Source organism: Exophiala bonariae (genome assembly GCF_035927105.1).
Source record: "Exophiala bonariae strain CCFEE 5792 chromosome Unknown scaffold_12, whole genome shotgun sequence".
Classification (NCBI taxonomy): domain Eukaryota; kingdom Fungi; phylum Ascomycota; class Eurotiomycetes; order Chaetothyriales; family Herpotrichiellaceae; genus Exophiala; species Exophiala bonariae.
The window spans coordinates 756,257-781,480 of NW_027042487.1; the positions used below are offsets into that span (position 1 = coordinate 756,257).

Below are 25,224 nucleotides of genomic sequence, written 5' to 3' on the forward strand. Positions count from 1 at the left end.
TGGTACTTTGTACTCGAGGATGATGTTAGAGAACAAGGGTTCCAAAAGGATGCAAACCAGAGCAAGTTATGATATTGACTCGTTATCCGGATGCCACCAATGGGTGCTGTGTATTCAAAAAGTCGCCCTTGTCTGCTTCCTATGCCAGGGTTTGGCATCTGATGGACTCTAAGAAGACTTCACAATGCTCGATTGGAGACTTATGTCCGTGGAGAATATCTGGCACTCAACCATTCTAGGTCATTTTCGTGTGGCTTGGGCCATTTTGAATAGTATTTCCAGGTCTGCTCGTCTTTATCCCATTTACGGTTTGGTAGAAATGCTTCTACCGAATAGTAATTATCTCTCATGAAGATTGGTTGATAGCTTGGGGGACCGCTCCTCTCCAAATAAGCATCGGTATCACTCAGGGCTTCGGCATCAGTAAGATGGTACAGCCTCGGCCGTAGAGTGGTGATCTTCTCTCCCTTCTTTCGCCACTTGCCTGATCGAATGATTGTCCTTGTGGTTGTCTCAAGATGTGTCTGTAAGATTCGTGCATATGTGAGTGGGCTTTTCATTGCCCTTGTCACGATATTGGCACTTTGTTGAAGTAAATCGACATTCCATTGTGGAGTTTTGCCACGAGGGATATTGGGAATCGGTTCTCGATGTTCCAGATTAGTCTGCCAGTGCGCCAAGTCAAGGATAATGCATAGATTGTTCCAAGCTAGGACACAGCTCATACAAGTGCACACTGTTGTAGGATCAATGGGTTTGATATGCTGATAAGGGTTCTTGTGGATTCTCAGTCGGTCTTGCCAACCTTGGCTTAGAAGAGTACGCTGTGACGACATGGGTACCAGGTCCAAGACGACTGGAAGGGGAAAGCATTGTCTGAGAACCCAATATCTCCTTCTGATAATCTCCTCAGTAATTGCACTTTCATTGTCCAGGATGAAGTTCCGCATTGAGGTGTTGAGTGTCAATAGCTGACAGACATCGGAAGGTAGAAGATGTCCAAGGACACTGAGTAACAATTCTGGTGGCAAATCGAGGAATGATTGAATATCGTGAGAATGGGCTTTGCGCCTCGCTTCTTTTTTCTCAGCTCGCCGTTGAAGACGTAAGATTTTCTTCGAATTCAATGCTAGTTTTGCGGTAGTATCAATCAGTGGTTCCAATTCTGATTCTGAGGTGCCAGATATGACGGATGGTGTGTTATTTTGATTCTTTTTTGAACCCGTTGTTTTTGGCTGACGCTTTCCCGGAAAAATGATTGTGACCTGATCGTCATTGCTCTGTGTGTCTCCCCGTGCAGTCCCCGGAACAGTGGATTCATTCTCTGAGCCTGCTGCCATTACTCTTGGTGCTTACATGGAAGTCCCAGGCAGATGCGGTAGACATAAGTCATCGAAATGGATGTCCTAGCAAGTACGAAGTGGCTTGCTGCCCTAACATTGTCTAGGCAATATGCGGTTAGAGCCTTCAGATAGTTGATCATCTGCAGCAAGCCAACGTTCAACTCGATCACCTCTCCTAACATGACTTCAATATCGTATATCGCTCATTTTAGGAAAGAAAGGCTTCTAAATGAAGACCCTCCCGGATTTCTATTATAAGTTCGCTTGGAAGGTTCGTGACCGTCCTGTTTTACAGCGATCTATTCTCAACCTGCACCTCCATGTGTTCACTAAAACCTCAATGGTCACGTCTATCCCGCCTTCTGCGTAGCAACAGCAGGGATTTTTGCACTGATAGGACCGCTGGCACTCGCCATGCCAACAAGATCGCCATATTTCAGTGTATTCGTGGTCGCAGAGAACTGATCCGACGAGGGTGAGACCGTCAAAACCATAGCTGACGAGCCATCTTCACCTACAAAATGCTCTCGGAGAGCCATTGTCAGAGGTGAGGAGCGAAACGGGATTCGTGCCTGTCCTTCAGCCCGAGCTCTCAAGACTTCCTTCAGCCCGAAAAGATCTGTATTGATTTGCCTGCCTTCCTGTCGTTCTTGGGGACTCGGTTTCGGTCCCAACGTAGATGTGCCTTTCCCTTGATCGAAATATTCGGATCCTGCGAGATCGACAAAGACGAATCTGCCACCGAGGCATGGGTGAGGACTTGAACTAGAGAGGAGAGATACGTCGGCCTCAGCTTTGGCCAGACGATCTTCAAAGTCCCGCTTCTCTTCCTCTGCTGCATCGATACGAGCTTGGTTCGGAGTGTAGTCTGGGTTTTGCTGGTACTTCCCTGTTTCATCTTTGATGTAGGCGCCAGACATTTCCTCCAGGTAGATATCGGTTGCCTTCTTACCTACCGGCACTAGCTCGGATTGTCGTTCGATGACTATGTTGCGGGCCTCAAGGAGGGCCGAGTTTACCACTTCGAGCTCCAACACCGCATGAGTACGTGAGCTTTCATCGTGAACGGTCGATGAGCCAGTCGCCCTTAATTGTAGTCCCTCAAGGAGGTGTTGACGGACCTCGTCGAACGTCCAACAAGCTCGCGTTTCGATCGGGCGGACTCGGACTTTACCATTTTCCAGAGTTTCAGTCTCGCCTCGAATATGAGTCTGGCCATCGGGACCTTCACGGATGTGGCATTCACTGTGACCATTGAGAAGGTCGAAAGCACTCTTCCGTCGAAGCTCATAGAGCCGCAAACCAATACCAAACTTCGCAGTCTGTACTTGATTCTGCTTATCCGCTCCCACCAACTTTGCGTTCAGCGTATCAAGCTCCATCATAAGCTCCCGTGCCGCTCTGAGGAATAAACCCAGGTGCTCGTCGCGCTCATAGTCGTAGCCAATGATCGTGTGCGTTTTCCCACTGCCAGAATGACCGTAAGCAAAGAAATTGCATGTCTGACCTTGGAGCACCAGCGGTAGAGTCGGGGCCACGACATGCTCAAAGACATATTCATTGCCTGAACCAGCCTCAAAGACGTTCGTGAAGGAGGAAGCACCGCTTTTCCATGAACGGTTCCGTGGTACGTCTAGAGGACTCTTCAGCGCCAGCGACCTGGATGAATCCTCATTCACGGCAATGGTTCGATCGATCTCAGCTGACTCGCCCTCGGAACTGTTAAGTGGCCTCCATCGGACGTAAACTTTGAACTTTCTCGGGTGCGAAAGCGGCGGGGCCATCTTTGCGCACGACTGCCAGGCGGCGTACGAGTACACTCAATTGAAAGTTCGACCGGTGTCGGTGTCGTCTACCAGCAGCGCAATGTTGCGGGTAGCAGAACGTCGGAAATAAGAGTACTGGAGCACACCTAACATGAGGTGGCCGTCGCGTTGTAAAGAAGCCAGGCTCGTCAGACAGGCAAACGCGCCGGATGTTGTAAACATTCATCTGGTAGTTAGTGCACTTTTTCATAAAAACGACAAATCATGTGTGCGAGGCGCCACACTGTCTCGGATGAGGTAAATATGTCAACATAGACCAATGAATCTGTCGGCGCCGCGACACTAGTGATAGAAGTTAGCACATAGCTTCTTGAGCATCTACTCAGTCAGGAGTTGAAAGCGGAGAGTCATGAGGCTCGAACGGCGCTAGGATAAAACTCAACATCTTCGTTTGCAACATGGTCTAGTCTTCCTCGTCAATCTAACAGCCGACGTAACGCTCACTCTAGCCTCTATGGAAACACCTCTAGTACTCTATGACCCAAAATTGTCATAAACTGCCATGGTACCCAAATAAACGCCATTCATCAAACAAGCCGCCACCCATGACTGTCATATCCAATGACAAACACCGTGCATAACCTGACCCCCAGAATCTATCCAAACCTGGAGTAGATTGATTGATAATAACAAAATCTTTTATATGAACTGCAAGCATTGCGTTATGGCTGATGGGAGAACACAGCGTGAAACGCACACGAGCGAAGCGATGACCCCAGATCAGTTCAGAGAACTTATGCTCCTTCGCTGAAGTGGTTTTTGCCTTGTGAGGGAGTCTCCGAACCCTTGTGAAGGGCGCTTCTTAGGTTGATGAACGATCAGAAGCCAGGCTTTGGCTGCCAGCCATCAAGGTCGGCGTAGGTGCCAGAGCATGTCGGAGAGTAGACTTGATCACAGTCTCAGTGGCTTGTCTCAGCACACACATTGAAGGCAATGGTGCAAGTCGAAAAGTAGCGTTGTAGAGAAACATTCGACCGAAGTGCGAATAGAGGCCCAGGAACGTCGTAATATCGTGATGGTCATCAAGGATCGATAATTATGACATGTCGAAAGAGGATCACATTCCATCCACAGACCACGTCGCATCCTCACAGCTGCCCCTGGTCTTCTTGAACTCTTGAACGCGCTCTAGCATCCAACCAGAAGTAGTTTCTTTCTTCGCATCAACTGTGCGGCCCAGCTTGATGGTCTTTTGCAGCTTGCAGGTTCCTGGATGCCATGTCCATTGGATGCATTCTGTATCCTGGGTACACGCTGCTACACAATCTTTGATGGACTCGACTGATTTCTTCTGCCCGTCTTTCAAGTCATCCCAAAGCTTTTGCTTTTCTTCAGCGTTCTTCCAGTCCCAGTCATTATCCTCCTTCACGTGGTCCTCGGTAGGTTTTGTATAGGTCATGTCGCCTGACAGGTTATCCCAATTGGGGACCTCCTTGCCGATGACCGGTTCGACGAAATACTCGAAAGCGTCTTTGTAAAGGTAGGGAACAGAGCCGGGGTCTTCATCGTCCCATGTTTTGTTCAGCCATGCTTTCTCAAAGTCCCACAAGGCTTCCACCTCATAGGTTGGGGAGTGATGCCACGTGATTGCTGGTTTACACCAGTATGCGTCACTCCAAGTGAGTCCAGAGGGCGGATCGACCTGAAACATAGGCCAAGCACCACTGACACTGACACCAGCATGGCCCATGGCGACTCCAAGCATCACATCACCACAGCAAATGGTGGACGTCTCTTTCTCCCAATCAGCGATCTTTTCGGGGGTGCGAATTTCCTCGAACTTTTTGACAGATGCCTTGGAGAGAAGATAACCTGTGCCGCCCTGTGCAAAGGCGGTGGGGCCATGCCAATAGACACAGCCAGCATACAGGGGCTCTTCTGGATCCATTTTGTTGAGAAGAAGTAGGAGATTGGTCCAGCCAAGATACGTGTCTGCATCAATGGTCATATACCAATCTGCGTCAGGGTAGACGGTGTATGCTTTGTGGAGCATTGGGATATTCTTCCATTTATCCAGATTCCAGCCTTTCTCGGATCCCAGCACACTCACGTCACCGTGAATAGCATGCGCGTCGTGAACCTGATTGTAGAACTTGAAATCCTCGTGATTCTCCTTATACTCCTTGCCAACCTCGTCTAGGGCATCGTAGATGTGGAAGTCACCCATGTCTTGTGCCATGTCTGAGAAGACCATGAACTTGGGGACACATTCCGCCAGTGTTAAGAGCTGCTGGGGTAGTCGCGCGAAAGCCTCTGTGGCACCCGTCTTGACGATGATTACCACTTGATCTGCGCCTGGCAATTGGCGGCATAGGGGGATATCGGAGGCATCCAGCGAGTTCACAGTCGTGGAGGGAGACTTGGGCGGGGAGGAAGTAGAAGGTGTTGGATTGAACGGAATGTTGTCGTCTTTGTCTTCAAAAAGGTCTGGGGTATCCGCCAGGTCTGCTGTGTCTGACAAAGTTTGATTGTTTTCGCCGTCTTCCAAAGGAGAATAATTGCGATCCAAGTCAACATCTCCTGTGTCGTCTGCGAACTCGGATTGGAAACCCGATAGCCAGCCTTTCGATGCAGCAGAAACTGCATCAGGCTGGCCAGGTGCGGGTAAATAGTATGAACGAAAGACCAAAAGTGACAAGAGAACCAGAAAAATGATGGTCAATCGCACGGGGCCAAGGCCTCGAGGAAGAGCAAAGGCCATGGTGGGCGATAACAGCAGCAAGTGTAACTGGAGGCTCAAAGCTGGAGCTCGACTAACGGGGTTATATGTTGGACAGCATGAGATCGGGTGCAACAAATACAAGAATCGTGCAGAACAGCGCAATTGGGGGACAGAGCGGTTGGCGTTTAAGGGGAGCAGGCGATGCAGATCTTAAAAACGAAAGGGATTAAGATGAGGAAGTGGATAAGAACGGCAGGGATGGAGATGTAGCTTTATCGCGGGTGTGGATAAGGAGCGCGCAGTGCCTCCGGGCCGTTCTTATCAAGGGGCTTTTTGGGTGTCAAAACGCTTGAACTTTGAAGTGACATGCATGGCGCCATGTTAGGGGAAAGCAGGTACGGAGTACGGAAGTGCTTGGTACAGAGTTCACCCCAAAAGAGGTCTACCAATTGCCTGGAATGATTCAAGAACATGCCTATTTGCACATGCTCTTGGCCTCTTGGCCCCCAAAACATGCACAACACCAAAGACCCATGTCGCCTACGGAGCCTCGAACCGCCTAGAGGCTAGTAGTGATTACATGGTTCCCATCTGGTTGAATCATCATTTCCCCCTTCCAGTTCCATGTACCTCGTAATCTGAGCTACTTGAAGCTGTACACTTCGGCCTTCATACATCCATCAAACAGTGTGATATCCGTCTGTGAAACCCCATTTCCCAAGAATGTGGTCTTTCAAGGTAATTGCGACAGCTGTCCGCCTTCCTTGCCTGGGTAGGTGCGAGGTACCTAGGTAGGCAGATATGCTGGAAAGTGGGGGAATATGAGGGGCAATTTTCTCTCCTTTTCCTCCCACACCTCCATCTCACATTGAGCTCGGATATCAGTGCTGCAGCTCAGTTCTTATTGCAACCTACCTAGTTAAACAGTGGGATCGAAGCTGTGGGGTTTGCATTCCTGTCTACCTAAAGTACCTAGTTAGTTAGTGTGAGGCTCCTGACGACCTTCTATGATAGCACCAAATTGAACAGCGTCTGATATATCACTGTGGCTATTATAGTGGCATACCTAAGTACTCCTTTGACGCTTTGCACCAGGTAAACAAGATAATCAATATGACTAGTGGAAGCCGTAGGTAGGTGTCCATGTAACATGGTAAGAATTGCAGCCTAGCATAACACTTGGAAGAAAGCCTGTGTGGCCTGCCTAGTCGTATATGTTCTCTTGCTGTTTCCGTAAATACTTAGGTTGGATAGACTTCTTCGGCTGCATCTTGCCTGGTGAGTAGACTTCGAGACCCTGCATGCTGCGAGGCATCGGCATACAAAGTGAACCTTTCATTCTCGGATGCGCTCCTGTGGAGTATCACGTTCGGAAAAGCAATATCTGTGCGACCAAGGGTAGAAAGACAAGTCTCACTGTTGCCATTAGCTACAAATTACAATCCCTTGGTGCTATCCAGACCCGACCTTCAAAGCAACGGTCAGCAATCGTTGCTATGCGGACCGCGGTCACTTCCCAGTGTTTGAACATTGAGGTACCAAAGCCTAGCAACCCGCAGGTCTTCACAAATCACGTCAGCTATACATGGAACTGCCTCGTCCTTCTCAAGCACTATCAGTCTCAACATCGTATTGGTCACCACATCTAAGTTGGTCGTCTTTCAAGTGGAATGGATCGTTACCAAATCTGGTCAGGTAGAGGGGTCCGTTCTTGTGGGTGAAATGGTTGAATTGCAGATCGTTGCAGCTAGCTATTAGGACCTCAAAGTGATTGATGAACCTCGATGATACGTTCAAACAAAGCCCTTCCTACTCATAACCAGTGTGGTAGACTTACATCTTCATCATCACAAAGATTCAATCTTGCGTAAATGAGCAGGCATCTCGAAGCTTACTGCAATCCCGACGTGTCAGCCCATGAGGTTTGATCTTCCGAGGTTGACACTATTCGGCTTTATCGCCAAGTACCGAAATCATGAAGATTCTCCATTTGAGGGAAATGCGTTCAGATTGTGGAAATGATGACGATGAGGCGAGGCACGATCAACTGGACAGGACAGGGGCCACTGCGTTCTCCCTGAAACGGACTTTTGATCAGTCCGCCACCAGAGCTTTTCGAGGTCGATCTTCCATCCATGATTGGCCAACAAATTCAGGGCAGTCGGTCGGCGCCGGAAAGCTCATGCCAATTATACCACTAACAGGGATTGTCAGGCTGTCTATTACTCTTGGCTACTCGGAATGAACGAATCGGGGGCCACAATGCGCAGCCTTTTTCCAAACCTGGATTCTAGAGCTCTGCCCCGGGTGGCGAGGTCTGATATGGTCCGGCCTCGTTGGCCTGAAGTCGTGGACCTGACTTCGCCACACCGTTTGAAGCCGTTAAGCGAGCTTCGGCCATGCAGGATGAAAGACCTTATATCTTCTCCCATGGCCAGCAACATGCGTGAGGCAGGAACTCATATGCTGACGATTACATATCATTATCCACGCTGAGTTGAGCCTCCTATGCTTTCACGAGTTGTTGGAGCTCTTGTGAGCTTCTGGGTTTTGACGGCGTATGGAGATTCTACAAATTTGGCACTTATAAACTTAACGCCCTATTCTCTACGGCAAAATGGGAATCCTTCGTCGTATCAAATGAAGAAATGGGACAATAGCTTTCCCAAAGAAATTTCAAAAGGTGAACCCTGGTCATCAACTGCTTGTACCATTTCTGAACCTTGGTAGGATCGAGTGCGCCAGCATTTGTTCAGTTGAAGACTGGGCTCTTGGTAAACGAAGGAGACTGTGCTGCAGAATTCTACTACAGTTTAGACGATGGGACAAAGAATGGTATTCAGCTCGCCCTCGATGTAGATGGCAAATCTCCCGACTACAATGTCAAACTTCATGCCAATTTTGATGGTATTAAAACTCAGAACAATCCTTCGTCTGTCGACGTTGGATTTCTGGACGACGATAAGGAGTGGACGCCATTCATAATGGCTGGTGATAAGGGCTCTTATGTGGGAAACAACCCTCCGACAGACTGGATGAAGCAGAACCTGCCTTTTCTAGGTTGCCGAACTCTGCAGCAACTGTCCTTACCAGGGTCGCACAATGCTGGGATGTCGAAGATTCAGTTCAACACTGCATTTGCCTCACCGTCGAACACTCAAACCCAACAGCTAGACATATTAGGACAACTAAATGCCGGTATCCGATATTTCGACATCCGACCTGTCATATCGCATGGGGATTACTATACTGGGCATTATTCTTATATCAAAGACGTCGACTCAAATCAAGGCGCGGTTGGGCAAAAGATGGATAGTATTATTGACAACATCAACAAGTTCACTGACAAGAACTCTGAACTGGTCATCCTCTATCTCTCTCATACGAGCAACACCGACGCAGACTATCATGCATTCAACGATGACGAGTGGAATAGCGTCCTCCACGATCTCACCGATGGTTTGAAGCACCGGTGGACGGTCAAGACAGACAAGGTACTGACCAAACTACCCCTTTCCGACTTTATCAAAAATGGACCCGCAGTGGTGATTGTCGTGGAAGATCGTGACAAAGCCTTCCTCGACAAGCAAGGCTTCACGGGTAAAGGCTTCTTCCCGGCTTCCGCGTTTCCGAAATACGATAATTACGCAAACACTAATGAGCTCGATGTCATGCGAGACGACCAGTACAAAAAGTTCACGCAGCAGCTTTCGAAACCTGACAACCCAGATCAGGTCTTCTTGCTTTCTTGGACGATGACCTTGCTGGACGTCGACAACTTGAATCTCTTGGACAAAATCACCACTCGAGCGGATTACGTGAACAACAGACTTGCGGCCTTGACGGGTGACAAGGGTCGTGTATCACCATTCTTGTGGGACAAGCAGCTCCCCAACATAGTTTTGATCGACAATGTGCGGGATAACAGGCATTTGACAGCGCTGTCGGTCGCTTTCAACCGGTTTACAAGCACATGTTGAGGTTTCACTGGTATATTTGGGATTTGACAGAATAGAATACGCTGACTGGATCAGAAAGCTCATGATACCCAATTGTTTTTGGTTTAATCGGAATACAAGGTTTAGAGTGCTAAGAGCGAGCATTTGGGTTATGTACAGCAACACGATGGCATATCAGGATCTTGTGATAGGTATGACACAGGGAGTAATAGGTAGTGAATATCAGGTGTCACTAATACTGGCACCTGTGCTTTAACGTGCAGTCTACGAGTGAAACTGGCACATATCAATTTCTTTGTTATATGACTGGGCCGAGTTTTTGGGCATCACCATACCACATTCTGGTACGTCTGGTGTTGACATTCATCGGGGACCACTCTCCAAGCAGCAATCTTGCGACCGTTGGACTGAGGCCATCCCAAGCACTATCATTTACTGGGAAGGAGCACCCTGACCCAACCCTCCTCCCTCAACCCTCTCAGCACCGAACATTCACCACTGAACCCTCATCACCTCAGCATATTCTTCCTCGCAACACTCCTTAAGCACGCATCTTCATCATCCAACATGCCAGTGAGTATCCACAACATAATCTTCGTTCTCGGCGGCCCAGGCTCCGGCAAAGGCACACAATGCACCCTACTGAGCGCGCAGCGAAATCTCAAGCATCTCAGTATTGGTGACATCCTACGGACCGAGCAGCAGAACCGTAGCTCCGTCTGGGCCACCATCATCAAAGTCAACATCAGTAATGGCCTGATAGGCTCCAAGGAAATGACTGTCGGGTTGCTCAAGGATGCGATGCTGAAGCATGAAGAGATGGAGCCAGGGACGCGAGGGTTCCTTGTCGATGGTGAGTTTTCCGCTGATGCGGCAGTGGTGCGTTGGTGAGTGGTCAGAGTGTTGATTTCACTGGTGCTCTAGGATTTCCGAGGACACTTGACCGTGCGAAATACTTCGAAGAGACGATTGAAGAGCCGCTTGCCGTTGTCGTGCTGCAATGTCCTGAGGGGATCATGAGGGACAGATTGAAAGTGAGAGCCGAGATGCTCGGTCGGGTGGATGACAATGACTTGGCCATACAAAAACGGTTGGACACTTTCAGTAACGAGACGCAAGAAGTGATCAATCATTACGAGAAGCGAAAGTTGCTCATCAACGTTGACGGTTCGGGGTCGAAGGAGGATGTCCAGGCTCGGTTTGCGGCTGCGGTGGATATGGCACTTGCAAGAACGAAAAGCAACTCTTCACAGAAGGGGTGAAATGGCAAATTCAAGTCCTGGTATTTGATAGCTCTTGCAATGGGAGAGTGCAGTGGCAGTCGCTTGAGCACACCATTGCCCCTATCAGACCGGTTCCCTGACATGAATGTATCTTGGAAAGACGGTTATTTATATGAATCCTGAGGTGTGTCTTCCATGCCTTGTCCTGGTTCATTATGCTGTACCTTGTATTTTCTAGGTTCTCAGCGCAAGAAGACATCAAAGCGGGAGAATTTTACTATGTGGAATTTCGAAGCTATGCCCAATCACGACCTAGCTTTCCTCTCCTCCATCAGTTTCACAGCATCAACCATCCCACTGGTCTCCTTAGTCCTCCACTGAATAGCCTTGCAAAGTGCATAGATAGTCCGGACAATCGGCATACTAGCACCGGCCTTCTCCCCTTCCCGCAGCGCCTCCCCAAGAATATTCTCAAACTCGAGGAATCGCTTCTTCCGCCGGTCTTGCAACATGCTCGGTGCACAGAAAATCTCAATCGGGTCGCACTCGACCATGTCCTCGACCAGGGACTCAGGCAGGTCCACGTTGGCTGCTGCTTTCGCGGCCGCACGGATTTCGTTCATTGCCGGTCGGATGAGGAGGTTGAGTGGGCTGGCAGGATCGTTGTCCTCGGAAGCCAGGCGGAAACGCGACGTGTCGAGATCCGTCAGTGCGCATATGGGATTCCACACGGCGTTGTACATGAGTTTCCGCCACCGGACGAAAACGACATCGGGTTGATAAGAGCATTGGACTTTCCCAGAGGCAGAATAGATCCTTACGAAATCTTTCGCTGCCGCCGTTTGCTTTTCTTTGTCCATGGTGTCGGACACGAACTCGCCTATGTAGAGCCTATCGACGTCGTTCTGGAGGATGGAACCAGGGCTGAGTTCATCGGCGCCCATCAAAGATACTCCGGAGAGACAGACGTTGTTGGGAAACGCCTTGAGCAAAGGCTTTTCAATGTTGAGTCCATTCTGTACAAGCACAATCACTGAATGTCCAGGAGTAACGGCTGGCGAGATCAGATCGACCAGCGTTGGTGGAATATCTGGGTTGTTCTTCGTTGTGCAAATAATGTAGTCAAAAGGTGCTGATGGTTCTTGATCAGGGATCTTGTTGAGCACCTCAGATGGTCTCCAGCCTTGGAATTTCCCGTGATCGCATGAGTCGATCGTAAAGCCTTGATCTTTGACTATCGTATAGTTGGAGCGGAGTATGGCTGTGACAGTTGCAAGGCCTCCTTGCTCAAGATTGAAGGCTGTCATGGTACCTATCCCCCCTGCTCCGACGAGTAGCACTTTCGCCTTTTGCGCCATGGCCCTTGAGTGATGAGAGAGGCACGGTGAAGAGCTGGGGCAACGAGCTATATGTCAAGTGAAGAAAGACCGTAGAACGTTGAGAAATGTTTTTGAGTCAGTCAATGTGTGAAAGGGCGTCCAGCCTTCTTGACCATGGCATCCTGAGAGCGCCCTCGTCCGTCAACAGGAGATGCCCGCATCAATTATCGTCTTGCTCAAACTTTAACATACCGCCCCTATGTTGCCTAAGCGGCTAACTCATCACCAAAATTGACAATAGGCAGCAAGCAGTGATTCAAGCAAGATGATCCAACTGGACTCCGCTCCCGCGCTGGTGGTGATCGATATGCAAAACGGCTTCTGCCACAAACAAGGCAGCTTCGCAAAGATGGGTATGCAATCCGACCCAACGGCCATTGTTCCGCAGATCAACCGGCTGCGCTCCGCCTTCCAGGCCGCTAGCATGCCGGTCTTCTTCGTGAGGACAGGTTACAACGCCGACTATTCTGACAGACGGCCCCACGACCGTGGAGATCGGGTCGAGAAATTGGGAGGTCTGCTACGCGGGTCTTGGGATGCCGAGATGATAGACGAACTCATGCCGGGACCCAATGAAGAAATCGTCAACAAGACCAGGAATTCTGCCTTTCTTGGGACGTGCTCGCTGGACAAGATCTTGAGGGAGCGCGGCGTCAACCATCTAGTTTTGACGGGAGTCGGGACGGATGTCTGTGTCGAGTCGACGGCCAGAGATGCCTATCAGATGGACTATCGCGTTACTACTGTAAGTGATGCGACCGCGACATGCACTGAGGCAGACCATTTAGCTGCTCTACACGCCCTACGGATATTCGGCGGCACCGCTTCGACGGCTGAAGTGGTTGAGGCTTTGCAAAAGTTGGAAAAGTAGGCTCGTAGGGAATGACATTTACAGTTTACTGGCACGACCACAACGAAGCATCATTAGCACGCATGTTGAGCAACATGCACACGTATCAAACAATATCGTATTAGCAAAGCAAAAGGTGTCTATACCTAAGTGAGGGGTGATGATGGTCGGAGAGACTTTCAGCCTCGTCGGTGTTCTCATTGACTCCTGTTCCCCAAAATTACCCCACCAAATTTCATCATCGTAGAGTATTTTAAAACGGCCTCCTCCGGCGGGCTTCCGTATGCCATGACGTTGAAGAGTCGAAGCAAGCTCTGTGGTGGTTTGAGACCACACTCGTAGCGTGCCTCCATTTTTGAGAGATATAAGACGCGGTGGACGACGATAGCCATCCCCTAATCTGCTTGTCAATATGGGATCTATATCTCAAGCCATCCAACCACCTCCATCCGTGACAGATTACACCATCGCCTCAATCCCAGCTGATGGGATTGGTCCAGAGGTAATCAGTGCAGGCATCAAGGTTCTCAATGCACTTGCTGCAACTTTCAAGACCTTTTCGTTCTCCTTTACCCACTTCGACTGGTCTTCCGATACTTATCTGCGAACCGGAGCATACATCCCTCCAGATGGACTTGAGCAGTTGAAGAAGTTCAACGCCATCCTCTTCGGTGCCGTTGGCGATCAGCGAGTTCCTGATCACATCAGTCTCTGGGGTCTCAGACTTGCTATCTGCCAACCGCTGCAGCAGTATGCAAACGTGCGACCAACACGGATCCTCAAGGGCGTGACCTCTCCTCTGGCGAGTTGTCAGGGATGTGAAGCCAACACCAAGAAATTGGACTGGGTCATTATCCGTGAGAATAGCGAGGGCGAGTATGCCGGACAGGGAGGCCGAAGTCACGTAGGCCAAGCATGGGAAGTAGCAACCGAAGTGTCGATCTTCACGAGGCATGGAGCGACGCGGCTTCTTCGCTTTGCGTATGAAACTGCCCGATCTCGACCTCGGAAGAAGTTGACGTTCGTGACCAAGTCCAACGCTCAACGGAATGGAATGGTACTCTGGGATGAAGTCCAGAAGATCGTGGCAAAGGACTTTCCCGATGTTGAGACGGACAAAATGCTTGTCGATGCCATGACATGCCGCATGACCCTTCAGCCCGAGACCATTGATACTGTTGTTGCGACGAATCTCCACGCGGATATTCTATCGGATCTCGCGGCTGCCCTTGCCGGCAGTATTGGCATCGCACCTACCAGCAATCTCGACCCTACCAGAGAGAATCCCAGTATGTTTGAACCAATTCATGGCTCAGCTTGGGACATCGCCGGTAAAGGGGTGGCCAATCCAGTGGGCACATTCTGGACATGCGCTGAGATGGTCAAGTGGCTGGGACAAGAACATGCAGGTGAAGTTCTCATGGAAGCAGTGGAGAACGTTTTGGGAGAAGGCATCAAAACAAAGGATCTTGGTGGTCAGGCTGGCACCGAGGAAGTGACTGCAAGAGTTTGCCAGGAGATCGGGAGAATTGGAAAGGAACGAAATCCGAGCACTCACAAGGCAAAATAAGCTGTGCGGTAACGTGGATTACCTTGGTATGAGGTCTGTCACTAGGGCTTCATCGCTTCATCTTCAAGCTCTGGCAGGGCGTGCCCCATTGTTAAGGACCAACATTCACTACGATCATCGCGTTAAGGAATATATATCAAAGTTTCAAATTTCCTTCACACTTAGACAATGGGTTCACTAGGCCACGTGGCGAACAGATGGCAACGGTAAAGTGGCTGAACTTCGCTGAGGATACTATTCCGAGAGCATACTACGTCGACTATCTACCTACCCGGGTGAGGGGGCTTCGGCCTAACCAGGATAGCGTCCGGCGGGCGGGAGGCAGAATAAACTTCGGTTCTTCTGCGAGTATAATTCCACACCAACGTCTTTCCTCAGGGCAGAGTTTTCCCTTTGAGCTACTATAAGAATCGCTCGAAGGTGCTTTTGTAGTTTTGAAGTTTTTTGTTTTTATGAGGGTGATTTTTTTTCTGTGGAAAGTGTTGCGTGTATGGATCTCCCTTTATTCTTATCTTAACTCGGCATCGCTGCACGAGGCTGAATTATAGCCTTGCGCAGCCTCACCGAGCCCTTTTGCCTAAAATGCCCATCAGACCAATCGCTCCATTCACAGGGCCTGACCTTCGGCATACCTCCTGTTTGGAGCCGCTAGCCCGCCCTTGTCACAAGTTGCGCTGGCAGTTTCCGCTAGTTTAAGCCTTGTTATCTCCGAGCAAATGCAGTGTCTTCAGACTTCGACATACCTTGGAAGAGAGTAAACTGCTGCCAACTCTTCTGAAACACCAGGACCCATATGGCTGACCCCATCTCTATTTTCGGTGCTGCCATTAATGTCTTCCAACTCATTGAGCTCGGATCGAGACTTGTTCAGAAAGCCGCCGAATATTCGACCACTGGAGGAAGTTCTGAGCACAATTCACTACGAACTCTGGTACAACAATTGATGGTCTCCAATTCGCATCTGCACTCCTTCCTCGATGGGTCGAGGACAGAGATGGCGGCCCCAGGCCCGCATCGCGCTCTTCATATAGCAAATGAAGGATGTCTGAAGGTATCACGAGAATTCATCAAGCTCCTCGAAGAACTGGGCCTTACCGGTTATGTCAGCACTTGGAGAGGTGGTATGTCTGACCTCTTTCCTTAAGCTTCACTTTCACACTTGAATCGTTGCTTCTCCTGTTCAGTCTTATCACAGTCTCTGAAGGCGACTTCCATTAGTACGGATGGCAATTAAGTCTATGAGATGGCGACCCAAGATTTAAGCCTTGAAAGACCAACTGAACCACGCCCGTAGCAATTTGATGGTTTCAATTATCGTTCTCATGGCGAGTAAACGAAACGGAGAGGCCGTATCGATGGTCCTTCCATCCATGAAGCATGACAATAGCGTCGCCAATCCTCCGCTGGAGTCAATGATCACGAAAGAAGTGCGGCATATTCTAACCAACATCTCGCAGAAATCGACTAAAGCGGACCTCTTCAGCTCAACTGCTTCAACTTCCTCAAACAAAAACATTTTGACAGACATGGAGGAGCTGATTCACAAGGTCGCTGATAGCAATATGGATACTGGAGACATTTCAAGAACTATTGATAAAATCCGTAACACATATGCAAGGGCGCTCCGAACAATGTCGGAGCGACTCGAAGATTCCATTTCCGCCCGGAGCCATGATCTGGTTACTTTGGCTGACAAGGTCGATAAGTTGACACGAATGATGGAGAGCGAGACGATGCCTCAAAGAAAAGTTCTGGACAGGCTCTACTATGCACAGATGGACGAGAGACGCAACCGTGTCAGTAGGGCACACTTGAAAACCTTTCAGTGGCTCTTCCGACATAAGTCGGAGGACGATACATTATGGGACGATTTTCTAGGCTGGCTCTTTTCACTCGATACGCACACAATGTACTGGATTCGTGGGAAGGCAGGCTCCAGGAAGTCAACACTCATGCGTGAGCTTGATCAAAAAATTGCTCAGCAGCGCGATTTCCACGAATGGACCATAGGGTCTGAAGCTTTACACGCATCTTCATACCTGTGGAATGCAGGCTCAGTTGAGCAAAAGTCTTTGACCGGTCTCCTGCTGTCACTAGTGCATCAGCTTTTCCAGCAACGAGCAGACCTTGTCGAGCACTCCGTAACTTCTAATAGATGGCAAATCGCCTCGGAACGAGGGGTGGCATTGAGAAATTGGTCAGACGATGAGCTGAAACAAGTTCTGAAAACATTCGCTCGCCAGGCTTGCCCAGATGCTAAGATCCTCTTCTTAGTTGATGGTCTCGACGAGTATGATGGTGACGATCAGGAGCGGTTGAGCATGATCGCGTTTTTGGAAGCGCTGGCTGCTGAAGATGGTGTTAAAATTTGTGTTTCCAGCAGACCCTGGGTAATTTATAAAGATGCATTCAAGTTTTGCCCTCAACTATGGCTAGAAGAGCTGACAAAGGGGGACATAAGCCTATATGTCCACGATCACTTGTTGGGAAGCCAGCTATTTCGAGTCCAGCAACAACGGTATCCGAAGTTGCTGACGAATATTGCCGATGAGATCATTCAAAAAGCCGCTGGGGTGTTCCTCTGGGTCAGATTGGTGGTTCAGGAACTCTTGAAGAGGCTCAGGGACGGAGCATTTGCCGCCGAGCTTTTGAAGCAACTTCATGCAATACCTCCGGACCTGGACGACTACTTCATGCGAATGATGGAAACAATTGACCAGAGGTATCGGCAAGATGCATCAATCATGTTGCAGATTGCCTTGCATAGAATGGACTTTACGTTCGACCAAACCAACCCTGACAGCAAACATGTAGCAGGCCCAGATCTCTTACTCTTACATCTCAAGTATCTTGACGATGAGGAAGCGCCGAACTTTGTCAACAGCAAAGACTTCCGACCTTTGAGATATGATGACGATGAAGAAGTCTCCTTTTGGATCGAGACACTTGACTGAAGGCTCACGAGTCGTTGTATGGGTTTACTTGAAGCAAACATAATTCATTCTATGAGGAGAAAATGGGAAACCAAAATCGATTTCCTCCACAGAACTGCAAGAGATTTCATGTGCACACGAGAGGCTCAGAGCATTTTGCAGAAATATACCAACGGACAATATGACGCCCATATGTACCGCTGTAACGTCCTAGTTGCCGATGTCATGAGTCTCCATCAATCTTTTAACACGCGAAAGGTCACTAGTTTGCTCAGTTCCGCATGTTTCCTGGCCCAGGTCCAGATTCCTACCATTTCTCACCAACCAGCAATGTCTGCCTTGTACGACAAGTTAGTCGTCTATCTCGAGACAATTTTGCGCGAGGCAACCGCAGAAGATGAATTCGAGCTTTCCGTTGAGCCACATTTTGATCAGATAGCAGCTGAGCTTCTATCCAACTACAAGGTCTGGGACAATCTCCCGATGACCCTGGCAAAAAGGATTGGCTGGCAAGAATATCTTGAATCAAACATATCTAGTGAACTTGAGGGACCAGAACACCTGAAGAATGATCTGGAAAAGATGCGTCTAAGGACAACTCCTGCTTCCTACACAGGCTCAGAGTTGTTCATGAGTGCGAGGAGCAATTTCTTTTCACCCATGAAGTAAGGCGGTGGATTGAGGTATCCCAGAACTGCTTTATCAATGTTTCCGGCTCTACGGCTATGTCTGGTTTCTGTCATTGTTGATTTGCTGTAAGGCAGATTTCCAGGCTGGCAACTAGTTGCACAATCCACGAGACATCCCCTGCGGACCGATCTACGAATGGCCTGCTCGGAGAGATGCGTGCGGCGAAAGCGTGTTGCAAGGCCAACTATCGAGAGATTATGTGACAGTGACAGTATGCAATATATATATTTCTAACAAGTGTCTCATTCTATGCCAGCTAACGAGTGTGGTCGTACCTTTTCCGAGTACTTTCCAATTCTGACTTATGTGTTTATTCAAGAATGGTTTCGATTTCACTATCTTTCAGTTGTCGGTCCCAGCGTTTGAACGCCAACCATGATTCCTCAGGCGGGGCGCTCTCAAGAAGATGTGAAGATCAGGATTACGGGCAACCGCAAAGGTGTTTGGCAAAGTTGAAGTTCTATCACTTTCAGGTACCCTTTCACAGCACCCAAGTGTGGAGGGGTTTGTTTAATGTCCGAGTGTAGATTCCTAGTGTGCCAAATTGGGTAAGAAGAAAGAGATCATGTTCGATCTCAGTCTGACTCGACTCCTTGCAGCTAACATGCGTCGCCTGAATCTCCCTGATGGGGAATGTATGCTCATGGAGGGCAGCTCTATTCGTAGTCCCATGGCGGGAATTTTACTCCTTACGTGCAAGCTTATCAATCTTCTCATGGCAGTGCCTACACAAGTAATATTATCCTTTAGATCTCGACTGCAGAGAGCCTTTTGACCAACTACATCCATCCATGGATCCAATGATAATATTCAGGAGGTAATTAGTGTCTTAGCCGATCGGTTTGTAGTCCCTTTTCCATCACCAGGACATAGTATATGTCAGCCGACCATCGAGACAGGAAGGGATGATCCCAGGTCAGTGAGATATCTCCTGTCACGACTACTTTGTCGTAAGACCGATCTATGTCCCCAAGTTAATCTGACAAACTTCCTGAACCTCCACTTTAGCACACTCAACCTGATCTCACGCCAGAGCAGGAGTCTTTCATAATGGCCACCACAAATCAAACTAGCTACACCGTACAGCCAGTCGTCCTCAGCAAGCAGGACATTGATTCATTGCCAGTCTTGGGCTTTCCAGAACCAGGCAGAATCGTTGGAGGATTTCAAACTATCTTTGCCAATGAAACAACTCCCACCAATGAACTGACCTTTGGAGTTGCAAGATTTCCAGCTCGGTCAAGTGTGCGAACAGCATTCGAAGCGTTGCACAGACATACGCCGGCGGAGTTCTACTACATACTTTCGGGCTCCATGGTCATATTTCTTGAAGGAGTTCGTCATAAGGTCAAATCTGGACATGCCATCTACATCCCAGGAGATGCTGAACACGGATTTTGCAACCCGAGCACAGAGGAAGACCTGGTATTCTGCTGGGGCTTTGCTACAGATGGTTTCAGCAATATCGAATACAAATGGTCCGAGACGCAGCCTGACTGGACAGAAGTCGAGTAAGGGATAGACCTGCGTCAGCCACCGCTCTACTGAGCATCATGAAAATCAGATACAACACTATGGCCATCATCTAAATGTGGATTCAAGAGTTCTGGTGACGACGGCAGTAAATCGAATAAATACGAGGCAATGATGAGGCGTAGGCCGAATGCACTTGCAGGTCTAAGAATTCGGCTTTGAATGCGTCCAATGTTTGCGCGCCCTCTTCGCCACACAAGAGACGTTAATTAGTCGTAATTTTGGAACATAAGTGAAGAGACGAAAAATAAGACTGCTGTCAATGTCGAGTAGTTTCTCATATATAGTGAGCTAACAGCGCCCAGAGGAGTCGCACATCATCGTACGTCAACAGCTTGTTATAATTTGGTGAGGGTACTTTTCGACGGCAGGGTACTCCAGCGGGCCTCCTCCAACCGGTTCCGGTGGGTGCTGGTAATTAGGGCATTTGATGAGTCTTGCATTGTTGAATGTCTGTCTAGAAAGGTTATGGATTTTTCTTTGCCAGCCTATATATCGCAAGGCATGCACATAGAACTGTGATCGAGCACAAGGTGCGCCCGGCATGAATCTATGCATTCATATCTATCTTATGCTTACATAAAAAGTTGTTATAGTGATGAGTAAATCTGAAAAGTTATACATCTAGAAATCTATGGCTCTATCAGGGATGCTCCATTGCATGCTCATTACTGAGTAGAGTCGCGACTTTTCCGGTTCTTTGCCGATTTCGGAGTCTCGAGAACTGGCTCGGGCTCATTCCCCTTCAACTGCTGCTCCAACTTTTGAACACCAATCATAACTGCATCTGATACTAGGTAGCGCTTGCTGCCACGCACGAACCAGAACACAGTGGATATGATAACCATGACCCCGAACACTGCAATTGCGTAGTTCATGTCGGCGACAGACGGGTTTGGGGAGCCGGGGAAGAAGAACATGACGGTAGTAATCACACAATAAACGATGCTGATCACATTTATAGTAGGGCCTGCGCGACCTAGCCGGAAAGGGGCAGGGGCCAGACGATGTCGCCCAACTGCAAGCAAGGTGACGATAGGCATAGCGTAGGAAATGGTGAGGGCAATAGTGCTGACGCTCAGAATGGCCTGGAGAGTGGCGTCGGAGAAGAGGTAGAGAACGCCGACAAGGCCTATAATAACGCCTTGGGCCCAGATGGCGCGAACCGGGGCTTTCCAGTAAGGATTGACACGCATGAGGTAGTTGCTGAAAGGGAGTCCACCGTCACGTGCAAACCCCCAAGTCAAGCGTGAGCCTGTTGTGACGATGCTTGCACCCTGACACAGGCCGTTGAAGATGAAGATGGCAATCAGAACGGCACCGCCAGTGAGTCCAAGGGTGCCTGTGACAATGGGAACAAAGGGAATGTCCTCAGACTCGGCCAATGCAGTCCAGTCTTGAATACAGAACAAGCAGACCAGCATAAATATCCAGCCTGAGACCCAGCCCGAGGCAACAGAAAGCCAGATAATCTTTGGTGCTGTTCGTCGCGGATCTTTCATCTCGTCACAGAAATGAATGATGCTATCGAAAGCTGTCAAGCCGTACGCTGCCTGGACAAGGCCTGTAAACCAAACCACGCCGTCTGGCCAACCAGTCTGGTTGATCCATTTCCCGAAAACGGCCGAGGCATCCTGAAAACTGAGATTGGGTTTGACACCCGTGGCGATCAGGAGTGCGAGGATGCACACCACGAAAAGAGTAGTGAAGGTCAGGCCGACAAAGTCATTGAAGAGAGGCAAGATCTTGTCCTTTCTGCAGGCCACAGCATTGAGTAGAGTGAAAGTGAAGGTTATACCGACGTATATCAAGAATTTGACCCAACCTTTGGAAGCGCCGTCCCATTCGGGGTCGAACATCGTTTTCATGGCAAGTAAAAAATCGGTCATGAAAGCGATTTGACTAGCGGATAGACACCACCAGCCAAAAGTGTTCACCCAGGCACAGAAGTAGCTGCAAGCCCGCCCGGCTTTGCCCTGCCACAGAATAAATACCCAGTATGCTTGGCCTAGAGTGGTTGGGAAGCTGTAGAGGGTCAGAGAGCTTCACAAGAATAATTGGACAGTGCTATTCACCTCGAGACGAGCTCACCCATAGACAGGGCGACGCAAATATTGCAGACACCGACAAGCATGAGACCCCAAAGAATGGAGACGGGCCCGCCATTTGTAAGCCCGCTGCTGAGGCCTTGAGCGAAGGTAGACCAGGTGCCTAGGACCGTGAAGGCCAGAGCGAACATAGCGATCGCATTGAACTTGCGGGAGAGCTCCTGTTCATGGCCAAAAGTTGTGAGGTCGCCGGCATCAATATTGGATTGCGTGACCGATTTGACAGGCTCAGCAGAAGGGAATGCGTCCCGGCTCTTATAGGGATCGTCGCCTGACTTGGATTCCATGATTGCAGCGACGGTAAGATTGTGGTGGTCAACTCACGCAAGGTAGGGAGGACAACAGGAGCTATATCAGGTTCACCTGAGAGGGGCGAGGTTGCAATAAAATTTGAAACTCACTGCCATAGACTTTCCAGTGTGCATTATGCCGCGCACGTCCACAAAGCTTCACTGTTGACCACAAATGGGTCCTGCGCCCCGGGTAACTACCCGGCCCCCATGGGGTGGACAACCTCAGTCCGGAGCAGATTGTACTGACAGAGGGCGTGCCTTCTCGCGGCCGTCATCGAAAAGCAGCTTTGTTGTCGGTGCCACCTTGAACCTCTGATGAAGCTTTCAACAATGACGATGTTTCGCATGGAGGGTAGTTGAAAAAATCTCTGGAAATCGGAAATTAAGAAATCCTTTAGTCATAGATTAGCAGGTGGCTCTTAACGGCGCCAGTAGCCGAATAGGGGCCAAAATTCAAAGTAGTCGGCTGTACATGCCACATCGAGTTAGCACTTGGCCAGAATCAATACCCCGTCGGGACTAGTCCAAGGCTTGTACTATGTGGAGGCAATACGTGTACATCAAACCCACCGACCTTTCTAAGGGGAGGGAAAACAAGTCTCCTCTTGTAAGCCGGAGAACAACGTCGAACAGCAATTCTTCTGTGTCGGATTTGCGGGTCGTCGACTTGTAGGGACTTATCGGAAGATCACAGCTGGTTGTTTGTCCACTCCATACTGGAGTTCCAATTTTACCTTGCCTCCTGATGAGATGATCAACATCGTCCCGTTTGGAATCAATGCGCGATTGGAACAACGCGGAATAAGCCTAACCTCGTCAATGATAAATAAGAGAGTCACGGGCCGGGTAATGTACAACTCTTACGAAATAGATCCGCCACGGGCATTCACCCCTATCTCGAAAGACTAGTGCTTCGCGGCAACGACCTGAAAATGCAAGTCTCAGCGAGACACCTTAATGCGATGTACCAGTTGAGCTATACTGTGGCCTGGAGGATCAACAACAAATAATACAATAGCCTTGGAGTCCAATACGGCTGGTACTTTACAGCTTACAATCCCGGCTCGTCATGTTGACATGGATGGCCTTGACTTGACTGTACTCCTTGAGACCAGCCTCACCTAACTCCCGACCAATGCCACTTTGCTTCACACCGCCAAACGGCACTCGGTAGTCCGAGTCTTGTGAGCTATTCACCCATACCATGCCCGCTTGGATTTCTGCGGCGACACGGTGCGCCTTTTCAATGTCCCGAGTGAAGACTGCGGCTCCCAATCCATAAGTAGTATCATTGGCTCGTCTGATGGCATCATCCTCATCCGAGAACTTGGTCACAACAACTACTGGCCCGAATATCTCCTCGCGATAGACCTTCATGTCTTCTTTAACGTTGGTGAAGATCGTGGGCTGGATGTAAAAGCCTTTACCTCCATCACCACGATGTGCCTCGCCACCAGCAGCGAGCGTGGCTCCCTCCGACTTTCCAATCTTGACATACGACAAGATCTTGTCATACTGAGATTTGGTGACTTGTGGACCTTGGAATGTATCTTTGTTGAATGGATCACCCACAACACTAGTGTTTTTCGTGTGTGCCACAAATGCGGCGACAAACTTGTCATAAATGTCCTCCTGCACAAGGACACGCGAAGTTGAGGTGCAGATCTGCCCTTGGTTGGACATTATACCGATATGTGACCATTTAACAGCTTCTTCGAGGTCGGCGTCGTTGAAGACAAGCAGCGGAGATTTGCCTCCTGTCTCAAGAGTAATATTTTTTAGCGTTCCGGCTGCCATCTTCATGATCTCGCGAGCTGTAGCCGTAGAACCGGTGAATGCCACTTTATCAACATCGGGGTGCTGGACCAAGGCGGAGCCAGCCTCGCGGCCTAGGCCGTTGACGATGTTGACAACTCCTGGCGGGAACCCAGCTTCCTTGATCAGTTCGGCAAGTAACAAGATACTGACCGGGGTCTGCTCAGCAGGTTTGAGAACAACTGTATTGCCGCATGCCAGAGCCGGCCCAAGTTTCCATGCCGCCATCGATAGGGGATAGTTCCATGGAATGATCTGTGCGACAACACCAATCGGTTGCCGAATAGTGTAGGCAAACTTTCCTTGTATGCCGCCGATGACTTGGCCATGGAGTTTGTCTGCCCAACCAGAATAATAACGAATTGTGTTGAAGGTTTCTGGGAGATCTTCCTCCAGTGCCACCGCATATGGTTTACCTATGTTACGAAGTGAGAACCGGTACCAGACAGAGTTCTGGCAAACTCACCGTTATCCCAAGCTTCGGTCGAAGCCAGAAGTTCCTTCTTGGATTCGATCAGATCTGCCAGTTTGGCCATCAGCTTCCCTCTTTCCGTTCCCGACATCAATTTCCAAGACTTGTCGTTGAGTGCCTTCCGCGCAGCCCGAACCGCTGTGTCAACATCTTGTCCACTGGCTGCATAGACTGAAACAATTTCAGCTTCAGAAGAAGGACTTATGGATGTGATCTTCTGCCCAGTGGACGACTTCACAAATTCGTTGTTGATAAAAAGCCCTGTGGGTTGATTATACCTATGACCATTGGGGGTCTGTAAAGGAACGGAGAGGTTTGACATTGTTGCAGTTGAACAGATGAAGCAAATGTATTGCGAGTGATCAGGTCCTCACGATATTGAAATATTGGTAATATGAACTTCAGCAGCTTGGATGTGTCAAAGTCGTAAGGATTGATAAGGAACTTTTTGTTGAACTGGATCATTTAAGTTAGTCCCCCGTGCAGATGGCATGGACTTGGAGGGGCGAAGAGGTGTGGTCAAGGTGATAATGCCCACCGATCCATTCCTTGCTGAGGAAGCGGTTGC

At 49.2% G+C, this 25,224-nt stretch overlaps 13 protein-coding genes across 13 annotated transcripts; 7 read left to right on the forward strand and 6 right to left on the reverse strand.

Annotated features, from left to right (window-relative positions):
• Positions 1 to 200: 200 nt before the first annotated feature.
• On the reverse strand, positions 201 to 1,340 carry LTR84_002259 (uncharacterized protein; the record flags this gene model as incomplete). The annotated part of the gene is made up of 1 exon (XM_064845873.1): positions 201 to 1,340. The coding sequence occupies one exon, from the start codon at positions 1,338 to 1,340 to the stop codon at positions 201 to 203; it is 1,140 nt and encodes a 379-aa protein (XP_064706727.1).
• Positions 1,341 to 1,693: 353 nt separating this feature from the next.
• Positions 1,694 to 3,127, reverse strand: LTR84_002260 (uncharacterized protein; the record flags this gene model as incomplete). Its single annotated transcript, XM_064845874.1, has 1 exon — positions 1,694 to 3,127. One exon carries the CDS (start codon positions 3,125 to 3,127, stop codon positions 1,694 to 1,696), a length of 1,434 nt encoding a protein of 477 aa, XP_064706728.1.
• A 1,099-nt stretch (positions 3,128 to 4,226) lies between these two features.
• Positions 4,227 to 5,870, reverse strand: LTR84_002261 (uncharacterized protein; the record flags this gene model as incomplete). The annotated part of the gene is made up of 1 exon (XM_064845875.1): positions 4,227 to 5,870. One exon carries the CDS (start codon positions 5,868 to 5,870, stop codon positions 4,227 to 4,229), a length of 1,644 nt encoding a protein of 547 aa, XP_064706729.1.
• Positions 5,871 to 8,273: 2,403 nt separating this feature from the next.
• On the forward strand, positions 8,274 to 9,811 carry LTR84_002262 (uncharacterized protein; the record flags this gene model as incomplete). The annotated part of the gene is made up of 2 exons (XM_064845876.1): positions 8,274 to 8,277; positions 8,562 to 9,811. The coding sequence occupies 2 exons, from the start codon at positions 8,274 to 8,276 to the stop codon at positions 9,809 to 9,811; spliced, it is 1,254 nt and encodes a 417-aa protein (XP_064706730.1).
• Positions 9,812 to 10,357: 546 nt separating this feature from the next.
• On the forward strand, positions 10,358 to 11,052 carry LTR84_002263 (uncharacterized protein; the record flags this gene model as incomplete). The annotated part of the gene is made up of 2 exons (XM_064845877.1): positions 10,358 to 10,643; positions 10,715 to 11,052. 2 exons carry the CDS (start codon positions 10,358 to 10,360, stop codon positions 11,050 to 11,052), a joined length of 624 nt encoding a protein of 207 aa, XP_064706731.1.
• Positions 11,053 to 11,318: 266 nt separating this feature from the next.
• Positions 11,319 to 12,371, reverse strand: LTR84_002264 (uncharacterized protein; the record flags this gene model as incomplete). The annotated part of the gene is made up of 1 exon (XM_064845878.1): positions 11,319 to 12,371. The coding sequence occupies one exon, from the start codon at positions 12,369 to 12,371 to the stop codon at positions 11,319 to 11,321; it is 1,053 nt and encodes a 350-aa protein (XP_064706732.1).
• A 286-nt stretch (positions 12,372 to 12,657) lies between these two features.
• Positions 12,658 to 13,263, forward strand: LTR84_002265 (uncharacterized protein; the record flags this gene model as incomplete). Its single annotated transcript, XM_064845879.1, has 1 exon — positions 12,658 to 13,263. The coding sequence occupies one exon, from the start codon at positions 12,658 to 12,660 to the stop codon at positions 13,261 to 13,263; it is 606 nt and encodes a 201-aa protein (XP_064706733.1).
• Positions 13,264 to 13,654: 391 nt separating this feature from the next.
• On the forward strand, positions 13,655 to 14,812 carry LTR84_002266 (uncharacterized protein; the record flags this gene model as incomplete). Its single annotated transcript, XM_064845880.1, has 1 exon — positions 13,655 to 14,812. The coding sequence occupies one exon, from the start codon at positions 13,655 to 13,657 to the stop codon at positions 14,810 to 14,812; it is 1,158 nt and encodes a 385-aa protein (XP_064706734.1).
• A 1,322-nt stretch (positions 14,813 to 16,134) lies between these two features.
• On the forward strand, positions 16,135 to 17,766 carry LTR84_002267 (uncharacterized protein; the record flags this gene model as incomplete). The annotated part of the gene is made up of 1 exon (XM_064845881.1): positions 16,135 to 17,766. One exon carries the CDS (start codon positions 16,135 to 16,137, stop codon positions 17,764 to 17,766), a length of 1,632 nt encoding a protein of 543 aa, XP_064706735.1.
• A 309-nt stretch (positions 17,767 to 18,075) lies between these two features.
• LTR84_002268 (uncharacterized protein) lies at positions 18,076 to 18,414 on the forward strand (the record flags this gene model as incomplete). The annotated part of the gene is made up of 1 exon (XM_064845882.1): positions 18,076 to 18,414. One exon carries the CDS (start codon positions 18,076 to 18,078, stop codon positions 18,412 to 18,414), a length of 339 nt encoding a protein of 112 aa, XP_064706736.1.
• Positions 18,415 to 19,485: 1,071 nt separating this feature from the next.
• Positions 19,486 to 19,950, forward strand: LTR84_002269 (uncharacterized protein; the record flags this gene model as incomplete). The annotated part of the gene is made up of 1 exon (XM_064845883.1): positions 19,486 to 19,950. One exon carries the CDS (start codon positions 19,486 to 19,488, stop codon positions 19,948 to 19,950), a length of 465 nt encoding a protein of 154 aa, XP_064706737.1.
• Positions 19,951 to 20,636: 686 nt separating this feature from the next.
• LTR84_002270 (uncharacterized protein) lies at positions 20,637 to 22,363 on the reverse strand (the record flags this gene model as incomplete). Its single annotated transcript, XM_064845884.1, has 2 exons — positions 20,637 to 21,993; positions 22,044 to 22,363. The coding sequence occupies 2 exons, from the start codon at positions 22,361 to 22,363 to the stop codon at positions 20,637 to 20,639; spliced, it is 1,677 nt and encodes a 558-aa protein (XP_064706738.1).
• A 1,050-nt stretch (positions 22,364 to 23,413) lies between these two features.
• LTR84_002271 (uncharacterized protein) lies at positions 23,414 to 24,978 on the reverse strand (the record flags this gene model as incomplete). Its single annotated transcript, XM_064845885.1, has 2 exons — positions 23,414 to 24,600; positions 24,651 to 24,978. The coding sequence occupies 2 exons, from the start codon at positions 24,976 to 24,978 to the stop codon at positions 23,414 to 23,416; spliced, it is 1,515 nt and encodes a 504-aa protein (XP_064706739.1).
• Positions 24,979 to 25,224: the final 246 nt, after the last annotated feature.